Source organism: Lupinus angustifolius, chromosome LG13, assembly GCF_001865875.1.
Source record: "Lupinus angustifolius cultivar Tanjil chromosome LG13, LupAngTanjil_v1.0, whole genome shotgun sequence".
Taxonomy (NCBI): domain Eukaryota; kingdom Viridiplantae; phylum Streptophyta; class Magnoliopsida; order Fabales; family Fabaceae; genus Lupinus; species Lupinus angustifolius.
The window spans coordinates 2,988,318-3,010,165 of record NC_032021.1 but is presented as its reverse complement, the minus strand read 5'-3'; the positions used below and the strand labels follow the sequence as shown (position 1 = coordinate 3,010,165).

Genomic DNA, 21,848 nt, shown 5'->3' with positions numbered 1-21,848 from the left:
AAATAGACACATCGAGGGTTTTGGAGGGTTTGAGAAACCCTCCAAAACCTTCCCTTCCTCTTGATCCAACTCTGAAACAAGGGGAAGAATTTCCAAAGCTATCTCTTCTCTTCCTCTCCTAAACCTCACTCCCAAACAAGGCCTAAGGCACCGCCTCAATTATCACATGGGGTGATATAAAGCATAATATTTAACCTTATATTCCTAAATATACCCATCGAGAGGTTAACCTGGTTGAAAGTGGTGATCAATAGAATAGTAAAGAAAGTTCTCATTTGTCAAAAATATATGTTATTATTAAATTTTAAATTTAAATATATGTTTTTCAATCAATTAGAGAAGTACCATATGAAGTGACACACTCTTTTAGTAGAGGAGATGTTGACTGATCATTGAGAAAGTGGTGAAAAGAATGACATTAATGAAAATGGTGGTGAAAAGAAGGACATTAATGAAAAGGACATTAATTCACATTCAACTTTAAATTCACATTCATTCTTCAAAAAATCATTTAGTTGAGTTTTTTTTGTGTGTTTCTCATAGGTATCATTTTTTGCTGACAGAAAAGATAAAAAACCCTGCATCATTGAGAATGGAAAATGCCAAGAGTTAGGCTTTGTTTGAGAGTTAGGAGTGAAATGGATCAAAAGGTTAAGAAGGGGGAGGAAGGGAAGGGAAAATGAAGGAAATTCTCCCCTTGTTTGGAAGTATGAAATTTAGATGATGGATGGTAAACTAATAATAATATAAGAATATTTTTTAAATTTCTTTTAAAAATGTAATTAACAATGAGAAATGGACAATAATATATAATTATATAATATTACTAAAAATATTTAGTTATTTTGATATTTTATCTCCAAAAAACGCCAAATTGAGTGAACTTTAAAAATAGACACATCGAGGGTTTTGGAGGGTTTGAGAAACCCTCCAAAACCTTCCCTTCCTCTTGATCCAACTCCCAAACAAGGGGAAGAATTTCCAAAGCTATCTCTTCTCTTCCCCTCCTAAACCTCACTCCCAAACAAGGCCTAAGGCACCACCTCAATTATCACATGGGGTGATATAAAGCATAATATTTAACCTTATATTCCTAAATATACCCATCAAGATGTTAACCTGGTTGAAAGTGGTGATCAATATAATAGTAAAGAAAGTTCTCATTTGTCAAAAAAATATTTTATTATTAAATTTTAAATTTAAATATATGTTTTTCAATCAATTAGAGAAGTACCATATGAAGTGACACACTCTTTTAGTAGAGGAGATGTTGACTGATCATTGAGAAAGTGGAGAAAAGAATGACATTAATGAAAATGGTGGTGAAAATAAGGACATTAATGAAAATGGTGGTGAAAAGAATGACATTAATGAAAAGGACATTAATTCACATTCTTTCTTCAAAAAATCATTTAGTTGAGTTTTTGTTTTGTTTCCCTTAGGTATCATTTTTTGCTGACAGAAAAGATAAAAAAACTTGCATCATTGAGAATGGAAAATGCTTAGAGTTAGGCTTTGTTTGAGAGTAATGAGTGAAATGGATCAAAGGGTTAAGAAGGGGGAGGAAGGGAAGGGAAAATGAAGGAAATTCTCCCCTTTGTTTGGAAGTATGAAATTTAGATGAGAGATGGTAAACTAATAATAATATAAGAATATTTTATAATTTTCTTTTAAAAATGTAATTAACAATGAGAAATGGACAATAATATATAATTATATAATATTACTAAAAATATTTAGTTATTTTGATATTTTATCTCCAAAAAACCCTAAATTGAGTGAACTTTAAAAATAGACACATCGAGGGTTTTGGAGGGTTTGAGAAACCCTCCAAAACCTTCCCTTCCTCTTGATCCAACTCCCAAACAAGGGGAAGAATTTCCAAAGCTATCTCTTCTCTTCCCCTCCTAAACCTCACTCCCAAACAAGGCCTAAGGCACCACCTCAATTATCACATGGGGTGATATAAAGCATAATATTTAACCTTATATTCCTAAATATACCCATCGAGAGGTTAACCTGGTTGAAAGTGGTGATCAATAGAATAGTAAAGAAATTTCTCATTTGTCAAAAATATATTTTATTATTAAATTTTAAATTTAAATATATGTTTTTCAATCAATTAGAGAAGTACCTTATGTAGTGACGCACTCTTTTAGTAGCGGAGATGTTGACTGATCATTGAGAAAGTGGAGAAAAGAATGACATTAATGAAAATGGTGGTGAAAAGAAGGACATTAATGAAAATGGTGGTGAAAAGAAGGACATTAATTAAAAGGACATTAATTCACATTCAACTTTAAATTCAATTCATTCTTCAAAAAATCATTTAGTTGAGTTTTTTTTTATTTCCCATAGGTATCATTGTACTAGAGGCAATTCTGTCCGAGCCGGGAACATTCAAAACATATATTATTTATATTCACATATAAATGCATATATTTATTATAGCTTGTTGGTAGCATTGTATCATTCTCATCACAAGGATGTGTGTTTCGACCATAATGGTCCTTTTGAATTTTATATAAAAAAATATATTATCATTTTATACATGATTAAACATGGTAAGGCAAACTGTCCAAATAGAAACAATGTTTCAACAATACCAATCACTTAATAATGCAATCAACCACCAACCAATGCAACAAACCATAAATGTTGCACCCATTTAAACAAACAAGTCAGGTAATATATATAAACAAGACATGTTCACATAATAGACTCATCATAAGATACTCTGCACAACATCAATTTCTAGTCGTTGGACATAGAAATAAATTTATAAGTGGTATCTCAATGTAATTATCAAATATTAACAATTAGTTCTGTCAAACAATAGTCTTTCTTTGGACTAACTATTATTCACATGGAAAAAAAACTTTATATTTGTTTCATATTTATTATCACAAGTATGTTATTATTTTGCCAAACAATGTCTTCCTTTGGACTTGAACACAATTTGCATAAATAATCTCATACTCATCTTGTAATCTTAATTAATTTCCACAATATATGTTACTTTGACAACATGTTGCATCAATTAATTCAAAAATAATTACCAAACAAAAAATAAATAATATGGCCCCATTATAAAAAAATATAATCTTGGAATTAAAACTTTTAGATTTGATATCTTTTATGATTAACAAATCTAATATCACAATATAGTTCCAAATCAAAAAAAGATATATTACTTATATATCAACCCATAAAATAGATACAATCTTAATCAAATGCAAAACAGATCTAGATTGAAATGCATAAAAATATATGCAAATTATTATCGAAATTCCAAATCGAATATGGTGATGCATATCTTAATCGTAAACATATATATAATTTTAAACATTAACCATAACCATTATATATATATATATATATATATTAATTTTAATGAGTAATTCGAGACATCACAACAATCTCAAGCTAGAAAAAATGACATATGTATATATGTATATTTTAATTCGCATTATATATACAATGACATGAATTCCATATTGTATAAGTATAAAAGATAAAATACTACTTAACTCATATATACCTTATACATATAATTCAACAAATTGCAAAATTGTAAAGTGACAAAAGTCAATGTCCAACATATTGTATAACAGAGTCATAAAAGTTAATACAATATTCATGCACAAATCTGAATATATACTTCAACACATTCAAATAAATGGAAACGGATAAAAGTTATCATCGTTATTCATAAGTACTTAATTTTCATAACTAATGACAGAAGCATAAAAATCCTCAAATTTAAAAAATTAGGTTTATAAAAAATTGGGGGAAAACATCTTTAGATATTTTAGATACCACACGTTAGATATTTCCTGATGATCGGTGAAATATGAATATCATGTTTCTCGCACATAATATCAAACAAGGATATAACGTCATACTTGAATCCCTGAATCCATGTTTTCTGATCTACTCCTTTGATATACCTTTTGAGAGAGTTTTGGTATGAAAGTTTTCCTCAACCAAATCCATGATTCCGTTTGGGACCTTCGTTTTCTCTCTAGTGGGGAGATGTGAAAATTATTTGTGATTTGGTGTATTGGGGATTATAACCGTTCGTTATGTGTTAACTTATAGGGTTCTCATTATCCCCTATATATTAATTGTTTTGGTATCCACTCATTAAGCTCATATTCATTGTTAGTTTCAGAAGTCTTATAGGTTGTCATTAATTAGATCACATGTTTTGTAATCCAAAATAAAAATAAATAGTTAATATAATTGTATTAAATATATGACCCTTCACCAAATTATGAATTTGTAACATACCAAACTCTTTTTTGTTTTCATTTTAAGTAGATACCAACTATAAGGCAGACTGATATAGTGTTGGTTTCGTTCCATCTCATATCTTAGAAAATGATCGGATCAATACAATGATTTCTACACTTACATTTTTAATAGAATTTCAGTGCTGCTAATAGCCAGTGTGATTTGCTAGAGAATAGTATGCACTGATATATTAGAGATTAACAATACACTATCTCAAAATTGAGATAACATTTCCCTTGTATTTTTCTGCACATCATTGTATTCTGTTGTGGATATGGATACTCATATGCTTTTAGCTTTTGTAGGCTGGCTCATACCATGCATCCTCATTATTGGTAGCATCTAGAGTCTAGACCTCCAATTCCTGGAGTTCTTAGTCGAGGAATTTGTGTTGAAGGTCTTTCTAGTGTCTTGGTCCGTCTCCGGGGAACTGAAAATGTTTACACAATTGCTGTGACTAAAATGGGAAGCCATGGGGCAGTTCAACTTGGTGCATGTTTTCTGCTAGTGTTGTCTCTCATAGGTAAGTGTCTATTAACTTTATGCTCTTGGAGCTAACCTTCATTGGGAGTATATTTATTATATGCAATGAATTATTGTGAAAAGCCATTTGAGTTATGCATTGTTGATATTTCTACAAGGATTCATGTGGTTTGTGTATTATTTATCATGCAATTTCTTTGTGTTCTTATACGGTGATTGTGAGCTTGTAAAGTAATACACTTATGGCTTAGTAATGTACATTTATGATGCCATTTAAGGTATGGCTAAGGCCCTAGCAATTCTCAATGCATTTTACTGTTCTCTAATGCAATCTAATAGAAGCCGGTCCTTGAGTAAAAATTGTAAGTACACAACATTAGTAAGAAAATGAACAAATTCGTAGCTTGGAATATTCAATATATGATGTTATCTGAACAAAATTTATAGCTGAAATTAGAGATACAAGGTCAATGACCTGTAAATTGATAGTAACAAGTTCAAATGCTCATAGAAGATAGTTTCCACTTCTTCCAACTGCCAAATGTGCCTGGTCAATGCACATAGAAAACTTCTTTCACTTTATGTTTTCTGACCTCTTTAGAGCATATTTTTCAATTTTATAGTGTTGTTAATATTATACCGGTCATTAAATAGGTTAGGGTATTGCTATAGTTATATCTAATTAAACCGCATATCAGCGAAATTAGATATAAAAATATAATATATTATTATTATGTTGAAAAATCAATATTTATTCAATTTTATTAAAAAATTAATTTTAAATAAAAACTGGCCGGTATGACCGGTACGGTTCAATTGAAAACCGGCGGATATGACCGATTTTGAACGGTTTTAACCAGTATGATTGCATGACCGGTATAATTACTGTACCGTACCGGTATTGAGACCAGCCGGTACGAACCGGTTTTTATAACATTGCAATTCTGTGTATATGTTGCCAAAAACATTATGAAAATGCATGTTTGCTATTAGATAATTTACTTAGGTGGTTAGCATAAGTATTATTCAAACATTATATTCACCTTTAATGTTCAGTGAATTTCAATCCACATATTTACACCTATGTTTTGCATCCTAAGTTGAACATTGGCACAGTATTTTAGAAGTCGTTAGTATGTTATTGGCATCAATCTTTAGCTTCTGCAACAATGAATCATAAACACTAGCACCAACATGGGACATGTAATCAAGAGCAATGATACGAGAAACACTAAACTATTCAAGTATATTTAATCATATTGTGTTGAGTTTGACACATGGTCATCTGAGTTGTTTGTGTTGGATTTATCTATCTCTGCATGAGAAACTTAAATAATTGTCAGCTTGTAAGCCCTTCAAAACTGACAATATCAATATCCATCTTTCATGTGATTGAATTTATCCTGCCTTCAATTTTTCTATTGGATTATTGCCTAAAACAGGATAGCTAGCACATTGCACGTACTAATTGCTAAAGCTGTTATAAAGATTCTAAAAGATACTTCCCTATCGATTTGTTTGGTATATGCAATTGTTTATTTATTAGCAACTCAACCATCAACCTACATAGAAACTATAGAAAAGCTGTTTATTTATTGTGCTGAGTATTTCCATTATTGGGATAAAATATGCCATAGAACAATTAGGGTATGCAATTCATTGATAGTTTTTCGTTGGCTTTTCTTGCGTTTGCTTAATATATTTTTCTTCCCCATGTGTATGCTGATGTAATACAGCAGGTAAGGTTGGAGATTTCATTGCTTCAATTCCTGATGTCATGGTTGCTGGTCTCCTCTTCTTTATGTGGGCAATGCTCACTGCATTGGGCTTGTCAAATCTATGATATATCATCATAGTTGGGTTATCATTGTTTTTCTCTCTTTCAATAGCTGTGTACTTTTAGCAATATGGCATCTCTCCAAACTCCAACTTGTCTGTGCCAAGTTATTTTCAGCTCTACATTGTGGCTTCTCATGGGCCTTTCCATAGCAAATATGGAGGGGTATGCCTTTATCTCATTGTATTCTTTCATTATTCTAACACTTGAATGTTGGTTACAAACTACTCTACTCCTTCAACAAACGTCTGTATTGGTAGTTGACATGACAGGATTTTCTAAAATAACACTTGTTAATATGTTCTTTTCTGTAGTTGAACTATGTCTTAAACACTCTATTTTCACTAGACATGGTGATAGCATTTCTTGTTGCTTTTATCTTGGATAATACTGTACCTGGCAGTAAGCAGGAACGTGGCTATATGTTTGGTTTGAACCCGAGGTTGCTAGAAAGAAGCCTGTTGTTGCTAATGACTACGGGTTGCCCTTAAGAATTGGTAAGATATTCAGATGGGTGAAGTGGGTTGGCCTATATGAAAGGGGTGAACATCTTTTGTCCCTATACAGAAGTTACTGGCACTAATGAATACTAATAGGTCATGTCAGAGTTACTTGGTGTACATGGGAAATTCCATAGGAGTCATTAACCGTGTATGTAGTTGAGTCATTCATCATCTTCAGGTAGATGTTTTTCTTGCTTTATTTAAGGTGAGATTTCACACACCATTTTGAAGGTGTATATATAGAATTTTTTAATTTGAAGTTTTGTCCAGATTCATTGTAAAAGAGGTAGCAAACTATATTATTGTTAGTTATCGGTTATATAGGGGAGCACATCTGTTGTCTCATACTTTGTATCACTTCATATACCAATCACATGCCCATAAGACATGGAGTGACATAAAGTATAGGACAAAAGATGTGTACCCGTTATGTAGTAAAATCTGGTATATGTACTTATTGCATTTATGAAACAAAGCATCTTCAGGGCCATAAAGGTCTGTTTTGCTTCTGTAAATGTAGTTCGTATCTTAGATGTTTTATTAGGGTGGCCCAGTATATGTGGCTCCATGTCTGGACTAGATATACGTACGAAATCTTACAATTAGGTCTCTTAGATGTTTCATTCTGTGAACAAATGTTAACATCTTAAATATGGTTCATTCTGCGTTTTGTTCAATTTAATTATGAAGAATGCTGAAACAGCATTGGTGGTAGGGTTACCATTCTTTCTCAACCATCAATGGAGATTATAAAAATCAGATTCTACCTCAATGACAAAGAGATAAGTTTTGACAATTACTACATTGTTAAGTTTGATAATGATCATTTCTTACAACTTGATGAAGAAAATGAAAGCCAACTTTTATTGTATCAATCAACAAGTTCTTTTTCTTTATTACTTCCTTAAACATTTTCAAAACGCACTAATTTTATACAAAAAATATGAATTTTTTATTTGATCTTGAATTGTCTACCCTATTATTAGTTATATTCAATATGTCTTAAAATAATGACAATAAAATGGTGATTTATGCACTATTGTTTTGTTTAAATTATTTATTGGTTCTAACATTATATTGTTAGCAATAACTAATTTAAATGTTGATGATAAAATAAAATATATTGAAATTAACTTTGAGTTTGAGTTTGGAAGTACTTTTGAATCATCATTCATTGTACAAACAAATATATTTGTTAGTGACAATGGCCTAAGAGAATAATTGATATAACTTCGTTTAATCCCATAAAAAATTTCCACTAAATATAGTATATATTATGAATCAATATTGGTTCATAATTGTTGGTTTGTTATAAAATGTATCAACAATTCTAAAGATATATTACTTAAATACATAAAATAAAAGAGAATAGTGATTTCATAATCGAATTCTATATACAAATTATAAATGAACTTATCTAAGATAATGTATAATTAATTAACAGTAAATTAAACTAATACTCATTAGAGTTTAACTTAATTGCACTCATCATATTTTTTTGTTCAAAGTATTACCCTTGTCACATTTTTTTTGTTCAAAAGATTACTCTCATACCCCTATATGGATAGTTAGTGTAACATGCATATACAAATTAAGCAAAAAATGGAATGGTGCTTTGTATAATTTAAGTAAGTAAAATTTACTCTATAATTAATTATACTGATTAAGATTTTTGTTGATTTCTTTCATATTTCAATAATGGAGATTCTCAAATTTAACTAAATTATAGACGGTTCCTAACCAATACTCATGCTTTTTCATTTTATGCTTACGATTTTTTTTATATGGTCATTTATGTTATTTGAATTTTTATTTTATTTTATGTTATTATCTACGCTATTCGAAAATATTGTGATTATATATGTTATTCGAACATTTCCTTTTTAATCCTAAAAATACAGAACTAATCATAGAGGAACCTGCCTCTCTTTCTTTAAACCCTCTCTATGTTTACTATAATGGATAGGAAAGTCAATAATTGTGTTAAAATGATACTGCATTTGTTTAGAAAATTATATTTTATCATGAATATGGTAATTGTATTACGTATTTGTCCTTGAGTAGTATTTCTCATCCCATTGAATTAGAAACTAGTAGTCTTACAAATATTATAAATGTCTCTCGTATTGTTCTAGTTTGAATCATGGTCTAAAAATAGTAAAAGAAATATCGATAAATAAACATCCATGGTTAATGAAAAAATACATATAATTTAGAGCAAAAATGATATTTTAATCACATATCCATTACACATGTTAAAAACTATAATGTAATATTGACGTACCATCACTCATAATATTTTGTACACACTCACTACATTGTCTATCATTTATTTATATCTGTTTTACTTATGCTAAAGAATGAATTAGTGATAATTAAGTATAAAATTAAGGGTAGATAATACAATATTAATATAAAAAATTGTATATATTTTTCCCTCTCTAAAAATTAATAGAGAATAAAAGTACATAAATTTAGAACTTAGTGCATATCACTTCAATTCTATTTTATTTGTTAAACATTAGTTGAAAAAAAGAGTAAATTACATTATCATCTTCTAAGTTTTAGGAAGATTATATAAATCACTATCTTTTTTATCTACACAAATCAGCTCTAATTTATATATGTATTATATTGATTACGTAGCAAGAGATATAAGTATAATTTTTTAAACAAAAAATGTGTGATAGAATGTAATTAAGTTAAACAAAATATGATATATTGTGATTTTTTAATTTGTTATAAAATGCATAATTTTAAAGATGTTGTTTATATCACTCTTATACTGTTATATAATAAACCAAAAAAATGAAGAGACATTAATTCTTATAGTATCTAAACTTATTTCAACATCATATTTTATTTAACTTAATTATACTTATCATTCTTATGTGGATAGTAACTATAATATATGTATTTAAATAAGATGTTATATATAAACAAAAATATGTGAAGTAAAATTTATATAATTTTAATAAAACTCAGAAGTGTGAGTATAAAACTCAACAGCTACAAAATGGTGTAACTAATTTCCTAGTGTTTCTTTTTTCATATAGAATTCTTATAAATTCTCTTTAATAATTACTGAATGGAGAAAGTATGTACTAATTTTTTTATAAGATACATTGAATTATTATTATTTTAATTTTTTAGTCATTAGTTGTCAAAATTCATTAAACTCTCATAACTTTTTTCCTAAAATTTCCTTCCTTAGATACAAAATTCCTATAATTTCTCTTTAATAATTACCAAGTGCAGAAACAGGTATTGAATTTTCTTTTGGTTGGTAAGATGTTTTTTTTTATTCAAATTATTTTTATGTAATATTGAGAGAATTATTTTAAACAAATAAGATTATATCAACAACGGTTGGTTTTCCATACGTATTCTCGCACTGGTTGATACATGTTTGATTTCCCTAAAGCAAAGTCTTAGGTTCGAATCTTGTGGATTAAAAAATACCCACTAAAAGAGTTAATCTCACATATCTATAGATGATCCTAATTCAGACAGGATTGTCTCCCGTATAAAAATACACATGAAAAACAAAACAAAAACATATAGGATAATCCATAGAGAAAAAAATACTAAAGCTTATCAATTGTCTTATAAAATAAACTTATTTTCTATTTGCTACTCTCTCTCTCATCATTGCGTTTGTTTTTGTTTTCTATCATTCTCTCAAATACTCTTTGATCATCGTGCGCTGATTCGATAAATGTTCTGATATAAAACCCTTACCTTTTCATTCTTCAATGGTTTCTTCTTCTTCCTCTCGACCCCTCAACTGTTCCAAGGCCCAAATGAGCTTCTTCAAAATTCTCGATACTATTTCATCGGTACCACCCTCCACTGAAGAAAATCCTTTGATTCATGGAGATGATGATAGGTCTGCGTCTTTTCCTAAGAAGAGTAGAGGGATTGATATTGATTTGAATGTGAGTATCTATCCCACCACTGAGTTCGAAGAATCTGAATCTTTTGTCGTCAATCAAGAAAACAAGGAAAGCTTTGAAGGAAAAGAATCTAAGGTTGGAGCTGTTGAAGAAAAGAGTGTGGGTACCCAAGTCCAAAGCTTTGAAGTTGAAAACAAAGAAATTGGTAACGTGGAATCTGAAGCGAAAGGAGAAGAAGGTGGCAAAGAAAAAACAGCGTATACTAATGCAAATTCCTTAGATTTCCGTGTGGAAGCAGCGAAAGTGGAATCGGAAAGGAACGAGCCAAAATCGGAGGAAGAGAAGAAGGAAACGAGTTCCGAGTTGAGGAGTGCAAGAGCAAGGAATAGTGTGTTGCCTGTTAGATACAAAGACTCGGTGGTGGGAACATCAACAAAACGCAAACAAACACCGCGGATGGTAACTAAGAACACTCATACCCGACCACGCCGGTAATAAAACCCTTTTCATCTTTATTTTCTTTGTTTGTAATTAGAACAAGCTGAATGATAATTTGATTAGAGGCACAGTTGTTTGATTCATGTTTTACTAGGTAGTTAATACTGTTTAGTTCTTTTCATTGTTGTTACTTATGACTTGGGAGGTTTTCTCATTGGTGATGCTGATGCTTTAGATTTAAGCTTAAAGAAGATAACGAATAGATGTATTCAGATATAATGCTTGTTCTTTTTTGCAAACGAAATAGTTTTAAGTTTATGGTACCAACTCTCAGGTGAGGTAGAAAAAGAGCTTAAATTATGATGTGAAAGAACTTCATCGTTTTGCCTTCTGTTGCTTGTATATATGTACCAACTATATAAGTGATAATGGTAATGATTTCAACTTTTAAGATATCATTAATGATATCATCATATCAATGATAATAGGTGGAAGTACTCATATTTTTTTGGGTGGAAACTAGATCTTTTGTGAGGAGATTTTCTTGAACACATTAGGTTTAAAAGCTCTTATTTGATAAGTCTAGCTTATATCTTATAATTTGCGAACTTATAATCTCTTTGATATCATTTCACTATTTAATTTCACCGAACACCTTATCAACTTTCAACTCTTAGTTTTTTAACATGCATCTAGTTTTTAGGGAATTTTAATAGACAACTAATAAATTTTGACTGATTTAGGCCGTATTTTGATTGATTGGCAACATGAACCTTAGATTCATGACTCCCCTATTGTTGCAAAGAGTTTTGTTCTCCTTCATCATTCATGTGAAAATTTTATTAAAAGAGTAATAAAATTACAAGTAATGAATAACAAATGTAGAAATCAAATCCCCTATTCAACATAGCTAAAACTTCTTAACAATAACAGTCCAAACATAAAATCGGATTAGAACACCATTCAAATCAAAATATATTTGTGACTTTTGTGTCTACTTTAGTATAAAAACATACAAATAGTATGCAACTATTATGCTTTGCACTCATTTTTATTTTATTTTTGGGTTAACTTTTTTCCATTTGTTTCTTTCTTTTTCTTTCTTTCTTAGTAGAATATGTAAATATTCTTTCAATATAAATCTTTTATACTCATTAATCTATACAAGTATGTTTGTGACCATTTAGAAACAATTACATTGTTAAAAAATTTGATGCCTGTTTTTTTTTAATTTACTTTTTTTAAACAAGATTTAGTTTTTATTAGTAATAAAGCTAGAATTAGGGTAAAAGATATTGTTCATATTGTTCCTTCAATTAAGAGACAATATAGTTAAACTTACACACAGAGAAAATTTTGTGAAAACTAGGAAATAGATGTTAAAAGAACAAATAAAAACTAGGCTATTTGATTGTTATCTTAAAATTAAGAGAGTCATAAAGTATGCTTGACATGTTTCTCTAATAATTTCCTTTACAATTTTTGGCAACACAATTGACCAACTTATTACTATTTATTATTCTATTTTTTGTAGCCTTTAATGGATGCGAATTGGAAAGCTGAGACTTGTCTGTAGTTCTCAACTTGAAGGGCCAATTGTGGAGCCTAACTCATCAACCAAGCTTTTGGAATGGGAGCTCTCACTATGAATCACTCAGTTTCTGTCTGTAGAATCTGTGGTTGTGTATGTGGAGTCTTGTTTTTCTTTCATTTCTGTTGGATTGTTGTTTATTTTTATCTTTGTTTTGTGGCCAAGGCCCTCCTTGACACAGAAAATGGTTTCTAGTACAATCACCATGAAGCGGTGAAGACTTTAGTATAAAGCCATGGGTCATACATTATTTAAGGAAACATTTCTGTTTTAAGATTTCTAAATTGATGTGCTTTATTTTTATAACTTTCCAAGGTTCTAAGCTTCTTTTTTGACTGTTGTGTTGAGGTCAACGACCTAGAATTTATATGATGAATGTTTTGGGAACAAAGATTTTTTATCTCGGATCATATTTCATACGCTATTATATGCTAATGAAAATATGTTAAATAAAAATCATTATTCCTATTATTTTGTTTTATTATCATTGGTATGAGACAGCGTATGAGATAGTATATATAGGAACCAGATCCTATGTTTCTAAAACTTTATGTCTCTCTGTCTCAAATCAATCATATTCCATCAAATAACATAAAAGTATTATTTTATGTTTTTTATATTTCTTTTTAAGTGTGTGTTAATTTTCTATTAGACTGAGACAAATGATCTCCATTCATATATATATATATATATATATATATGACAACAGATCTCTAAGTACCTTTTCAACAGCAACTCTATTTTATTGATGAACATGTTTTAATATCCAAGCCTTATAGATGCACATAGATCTCCTTTGTCAATGTTCCAAGAAAACTTCTTTTAGCCTAGTTCCAAAAATACTAATCTATTTCAATTCTTACCAATACCATCTCTCGATTTCACAAGGAGTGTAATTATCTGTATACTCAATCAATGTTGCCCTATCCTTATTTTGGAAAAATTTAGTAGAAGTGAACAACGCATTTAAAACTTTGTTTTAGCTGATAAAACTGACAGAAAAATTAGTAATCATTAAGTCTCTAGGATTCAAAATCTTTTTCATAACATGGTTTACTGTGGAGATACCAGAAATTAGAGATCACGACCAGCATTAGATTTAACAATGTTATATATAAGTACAACCAACATTTTTCATTACTCTAACTATATTGTAGAAGTTTTCGCCCAAAAAATCTGCTAGGAAATAAAACTATAAAAGTATAAAACAGGTATTACATGCCAAATATAATGTCAAATATTGTAATCTGGTAGGCTTAAATTGTGCATGTATTGAACAGTTATAACACCTATCAAGCCGAATTAATACATAACTTAATAATCATAATTTATTCAACATGTTTGTAATCATAATAAGAAAACATAATTTCTATATATATCATACTATATTTTTCTTTAGTGACATATTATAATAAAAAAGATCTTTAGTACAGTTTTAAAAAAGTATTAGTTATAATATAGCCTACAATTCAAAAACGTATATGCTAAATTATTCTATAATACAAGAAATATACTCATACTGACAATTCTATCCCCTAAATATTTTGTGAATTGTGCACTAAACTAATAGTCATATTAGGTCTACATTAGTTTTGCATGAGTTGTCATGAACTTTGGGTTAATACAACACTTGCCCTTGATTATGGCATTACAAAGACTCCTACTCCCATATAAACCCTCCCATTAATTGTATTCAGCTTCATTTATTCACACTTAAAACTAAAACAATCTTCTCTTCTTCTTATTGGTCAAAATTTACAGCTTCAAAACCTAGCCAAATTCCTTCAAACATTCTTGAGAAATACCCATGCATGTTGCAGAAAAACAACCACCATCACCTAGCTAGCTAGTGTTCCTTTGGGCGAACCACATTATCTTTGCATGTGATGGATTAAGGGGGGAATAAACCGTGGCCGATAAATTTCAAGTCTTCCCATCATCACCACTTTGCAATTTTTAACCTATGGTGGGTATAAACCTTGTCTTTAGTTCACTTTCTCATTTTAGTCACTTGAAACTTTTAGAGTTTGATATATCCGCGGTCATTATTGCTTCTATAGCTTTCTTGCGTTAAGGGCAAAAGACCATTTTCAATTTCCTGGTTGGACTCACAATTGCGAGCAAGTGTTGTCGAAACTGTTTGACCAGACTGCGATCGATGAGCCTCCAACTACCAAGGAGTTCTATTATTACCGGGGTACGGAAGAATGAAGAGCCACAAGTGATATACTACGTCTTGAACCAAAACCTTAAGGCATTAGTTTCATGACATTTTCTACTTATAAAGTTTTTCACTCCTCACCACATATCCAACGTGGAACTTCACACTTCAATAAACCCAACACAAACACCAAATTCTTTCACGAGTTTGTTGATACTATACCCTTGTTCGAAGTACAACTTTAAAATCATCATCAATTGAGATAGGAGAAGTGCAACAACTATTTACACTCATTGATTTAGCTAACAACTAAAATATCCATGGCAACCAAGATCGGAATCCCACCACCCTTTCATATAAGAAACCAGCACCGTCAACCCCACCACCCTTTTGAGGCTCCCCTCTGCCAATCGTGAAGGAGGCTCTCTTCAACAGGTATACATGATCCGTTTTCTGGCTTATATTTTAGCAATTCAACTCATATAACTCATTTTCATGCTTGGATTCTTTCCATAATATATATCTCATTGTTTGTAATAATGGTAGGCTTTCTTCTCTGTGGAGGAGGTAAGGCTGGATTGCTAATCTGCCCCTTGAAGAGATGACATTGGACGGTCTTGGTAGATACCTGAAAAAGCAATTAGACACTAAGTATAAGAAGAGATATGCATAGGGGATGTAATAAGAGTATATATGAAAATATATAACTGTAAACTTCCATATGACACTACAAAAATATAGCAGAATGGGCACTCTACGGATGCTACATTTTCCAAAACCGTAGCTAAAATATTACAAATACACACAGATACGAATGGTTAGTTCTCATAAACAAGTGATTTGGTTATTTTTTCTCAACTTGGGCAACTGACTTGGAGGCTGCCCAATTTGCAGAATCCTTATAAGTATGTTTGCTTTCTCATTGATCAATATGCTTTGGTATATAAGATTTTCTTTGTATCTAGAGTGAACATGACTAGTTTAGATGTTAACCAATTTTCTAAGGACACTAGTTAAGGTAGTAAGAAAGATAATTGTATCTTGGGAAATCATGTATCTAATATATTGAGAACTAATGGGCTTAATTTTTTGATATCAACTTTCTCTTATTGTTTTCTTTAACTAATGTCTTAGGGCACTTGTAGTCTTTTGTAAAAAATATGATCATCAAGTGTCTTATATGACTTTTGGGAGCGTATAATGTGAAAAGGTACAAGAATTTCACCATTAAATTTATCGACAACTTGTTTAATTCGTATATAGATTAGTTTGTCAAACGGACACGAATAAATGTAGATAATATTTAGTAACTCCAAGAACAAATATGAGTTTCCTTCAAATGTTGTATGAGCATGAATCCTTTCTAGTAATGTAAGTGGTTCACCACTAGTTATGACGAACACAAGTGGTGGAAGTGTTGGTCTATACTCAGTAGATTTCCCCTTCTTATTTCAAAGTACCAGCAATATATTTTCTTCAACATAGCACGTGCTTTTAGTTATGTGCTATTTATTTAGTTACCCAATAATGATATAACAAATACATTAGGTGCATTATAAATATTATATTTTATTTGAGGTAACTAAATACTATCGTTGATGATGATCAAATAAGTTATGCTGCAATTTCACCAAGCATATCATTGGATATGCAAACATACACACACAAAAGTAGTAGCAGTGAAAGAGGAGTCTGCAAAAGTTTAAGCAGAGGATATGACCCTGAATAGAGTGACAAGATAGAAAAGGGTTCATGGATATGTCAAGCCAAGTTTCATTAGAGGAACAATTACAACTTCAAGAAATAAGAAAACATCAAATATTAGTATAATAACAACATAACATGCATGCTTGGGTTTCCCATTTAGTACTTTATGAGATATTTGTAATGTATTGTACCCTAACAAAGACTAAGCCAATTTTCTAGTACTTTATGAGATATCTGAGATGTCATTTGCTTGATGTAGTTCTAGTTGATAACTCTTTAACTATAGTGACTCTCCTGTCTACAATTCTCTTTTTGTCACACTTGTATGAAGTCAACTAAACTTTGCCAACACCAATGAACATCTGATTGTGCTCATTACTAGTGAGTTTACACACAAGTGGTCCTTTTCACATATTCCTTAGCATTATGATGATCATTTGTTACAAATTCTGTTTGATAGAAATTTGAGGTTGATATTTTCAGCTTGGAGACAAAGTAAGAACCAAATCTTAAAATATTAGATAATATCCATTTTGCAAAAAGAAAGTTAGTCAAATGTTCATACAACAACTATTTATAGGAATGAGTTGCAAGGTTGAGTTTTTGTTGTATATGGAATTTGTTATAATTGTTCTTTTTTTTGTTTGTTTAATTTTTGTTGTTGTTGATTGCATTGTTTTGTAGTATTTGTTGAACTTTCAATGTCCAGGGTTAGATTCAAATGACGTGAAAGAGATGAGGAAGTTGAAAAGTGTAAAGAAGGAACCTGCTTGTGTTCGCACAAAGATGTAGGAGTCAAGGGAGAAAGCAAGAGAAAGAGCAATACTACTAGATGACTAGTAACAAGATGAGCAACACTACCAACAATAATGGGAGGGTAATGCAAGTGCATGACTTGAAGAAAAAGTGAACTGCAATAACTGAAAATAACCAAATAAAGTCCCTTCTTTGCATGTTAGCCACTGCTTCAACCCCTAAATGTTTCAAACATCATGGTTCTGGTATGTGCAACTTTGCTTCTTACAATGCAAACATTTTCTTAATTGTGGATTTGCTACCCTTGCAGGTGTTATCAAGGAAGCAATCAATACATTAAGGAGTAATAATGTTAATGCATTTGTGTTGGACCTAAGAGATAATAGGTGATTTAACACTCAACATTTCTAATTTTATACTTTCGCCGAGACTAGACTTCTGAGCTTAAATTTGTTGCAGTGTTGGTCTTTTCCCAAAAGGAATTCAGATTGCCAAATTTTGGTATGATATGCCTACCAATTAATTGAATTTTTATATTTTGTATTATCTTTGACTGGTGGAGCTTGAAATTAGCTGCATGGTTTTACTATCTTTCAAGAGACAATTATTTCATGTATATGCAGTTAGGGCCACTCCCTTTCTAATAAATTGGAGGCGTTGGTACTATACTTGAAAGTGGTCAATATCCTAATGTTGCTCAAATTTTCATGGCCTCTTCTACAATTGTGAATGATAGCACAGGTGAAACTGTTACTAATTATATAAAGTCCACAAAGTAAAATATATGTTCTTCTGTATTCTATGAATGATATCGATAAGTAGTTATAGGTGCTTATTTTATGTATATATAGCTAGCTCAAACAAAATATTTGTGGCAATACGTAGTTATAAGTACTTAAGCATTTTTATGTCATAATGAATCAAATGATGTTTGGTATGTCTCCCTACATATTTGTTTAATTTAGTTAAGTGGTACATCTTTCCTCAGTGATCTTCATGATCCTTAAACTTGAATTCAATGTCTACTATGGAATCAAATATGTTAAATATCAATTTGTTCTTGAGATAAAATTCTGAAATTTTAGTCAACAAATGTTTGTGGTTTTGGTCTTTTGACTAATAATTTGGCTTGTGAGTTATAATTTTATATGTTTCTTGATGGACGCATGCATTTTATCACTAACACATACTAAAAACTAGTTCAAAAATCATATTTTGTTAGGTGGAGGGATGATAATGGTTTCCTATGACATATTATGCTGTAGAATCACATGAAAACAATGTGATCTGATAAGTATACAGAAGATTTATATATGTATATATATCTTCTTGTATAGAATCCTCTCAAGTTTAAGTATATAATTGTATTGAGCTTTTAGAAGAGAAGCTACCTCAATCCTCATAAGATGCATCTCTCTATTTTTTATAATGTAACCATATTCAAGATATTAATCATCTTACAATGAACATATTGTCTTAAATTTATATTATCAGTTGTGCATCCTTCAAAATTTTGAACATGATGTAATCCAATTTAGAACATTTTGTTTCAGTAGAGTTGTGCATCCTTGAATTTACATTTTCTTTTTTGTACCATTTATGTTTTGGTGTAGTCATGGACCATAATGAACTTGTCATTTTACCCATGAAAATATTGATAGCATTGTTTCATCTCCATTGTGGAGGATGGATCTAAAAAGTAGAAATGGTTGCAATATGGTGTAGGATAGTGAAAAAACAATCTTAGCTAATATTGATACAAATATATATGGTTCTTGTATAATCTTAATCTAATGGTTTTCAATTACTAATTAACTGTATAAATGATGCATCTGCATACTAAATTTATAGCTCAGACAATCTTTCATTTTATAAATCATTCATTCATTATTGTATTGTTAATCTCGTATATTTTCCATTGGACCACAAATCTCAAAACTCCTTCAAGGTGATGCTGAAGTGATCAAGTGGGCAAGACTAGAAGTTCCATGTGATTATGCGTGAAATTTTTACTATAGAAATATTAATGCATTTTTTAACCAAATTTGGAATGTTTCAACAATTGGTTTGAATGATACATATTATGTGAACTTATTCATGCTTATGTATTTGGAATTATTTTAAGATGAAGGTGATGATAATTTGAGATATTGGGTCCAATTTCATAGTATTAATGCTTATGTAATATAATGATTGATAGAGAGGATTAGGAGAGGAATATGTGTGAAAATAACTTAATCTATAATTAGCCACGGTTAAACTATGGTTAAAGTAATGGTATAAACTAGCCACGAGTGTGGTTCACATTAGCCACGATTGAACCGTGGTTAAGGAAATGTTACCACACTTCTCATAGGTGTAACTATGTCGTACATTGACTGTGGCTAAATATTTGCAACACCACTGATTGCTAGGGTCGAGGAAACCGTGGCTGGTGTATTTTGCCATGGGTTTTTGGTAAAATAGCCACGGTTATAACCGTGGCTAACAATATATTTTTTTGTAGTGTGATGGGACGTTTTATCGTCTTTTTATGATGTTGTAGGCGATTGTTCGGTATGATCGACAACCATGTAGACTAAATCTTATTTGCTTGTCGTTGGACGAAGGTGGTATGTCTATCTTTTTATAAGTTACTGTTAAATACTTGTACATCTTGGCATGTGTAAAATCCAGAAATGAAGTTTTGAGATTGATGGATGAGACCAAAAATGTTGTAAGGTAATATTTTATCCTCAATATGAAATTTGAAGAAAAATCGAAATCACTTGATTTTAAAACCGGTTTGTTAATTCTAAATAGGATTCAAATGTCAATTAAGTTTCATATGTTTAAGGGATTAATTTTAGTAAAGGAACTCATTTTTTTAATTGGAAAATGGCCTTATATTGAGGTTTTTAATTCGAGTATTGGAAAAATTCGCGTGGATATCATGTCGGCATTCATTTCTTATGCAAAATTTTCTTTTCATATATAAATAATTGGTTGTTTTTACAAAATTATTATTTAAAGTTTATAAAGGAGTTACTATATTAATGTAAGACAACCTATATTTATAGATTAACCAAATAGTCTAAGATTTGATTTCTGCGGATAATATTTATTAAGAAGAGCAATCATGTCAAAAAATAATATTAGTTTTTTACCTATAAGGTGAAGAAATATCATTGACTATACATACAAATATATACACATGAATTAGGATTATCTCCATTAATGAAGAGAATCATTGTTTTATACACATGTCCATGACTATTATATATAGCCAAAATATGATGTAACTATCACCATAGTAAAAAATTTATTTTTCTATTTTACCTTTAATGTTTTTTAATTTCTACAAAAAAAATTATATAATCCTAAATAATCATCCTGAACACATTATTTGTAAGTTAGATATTCTCAAAAAAAACACAAAATTTATAATATAAAGTACATCTGATATAAAAAAAACCTTCTAACTTTCCAAAATAAAATATATAAAATTTAATTCCTTAATATTATAAAATAAGAAGGTGAACGAATGCTACTAAATATAATTGTGATTGTCCATGTATTTTCTAGCCGTGAGGGATGCATACATCATAGCTTTCTTACCAAACCTTATCTGCATTTAAGTATTGGATCCAAAATTTGACACCCTTGCCAAACCTTATCCGCGTTTAAGAATTGAATTATTGTAATGTGGAATGTTAATGAGAGTTGATACATAAAAAATGGGCAAAAATATCATCCGGAGAAAGAAGCACATAAAAAACCATATCATAACCACTTTTATTCTTTAAATATAATGTAATAATATTTTTAACTTGAACAAAAACAACAATTTGCCTCTCATATTCTAGAGAAGAGACTTTCTCCAAAAACATGGTAAAAAGAAATAAGTTATTATATATAAAATTGATACTTTTATTTTAATCAATCATAAATTCATCACATACACATGAAATTTGTTTGAGAAGATTTAATCAATCAACTTAAACATGTTCAATTATTTTTACATATAAAAATGTTTTTTTATTAAAAATTATGTGTTTATTATTTTTAGTAGGTGATATATTTAGTTTTTTATAAAAATATTTTTTATTGTTGTAATTTATGATAAGAATGTCAGCCAATGTATGGTTGAAAAAACTAATTAATAAATAATATAGATAGATAAAAAGGGAGGTAAAGAAAC

General features: G+C 30.1%; 1 protein-coding gene across 1 annotated transcript; it reads left to right on the top strand.

Annotated features, from left to right (window-relative positions):
* Positions 10,791–11,510, top strand: LOC109363504. Its single transcript, XM_019609767.1, has one exon. It carries the CDS (start codon positions 10,875–10,877, stop codon positions 11,508–11,510), a length of 636 nt encoding a protein of 211 aa, XP_019465312.1. The 5' UTR covers positions 10,791–10,874.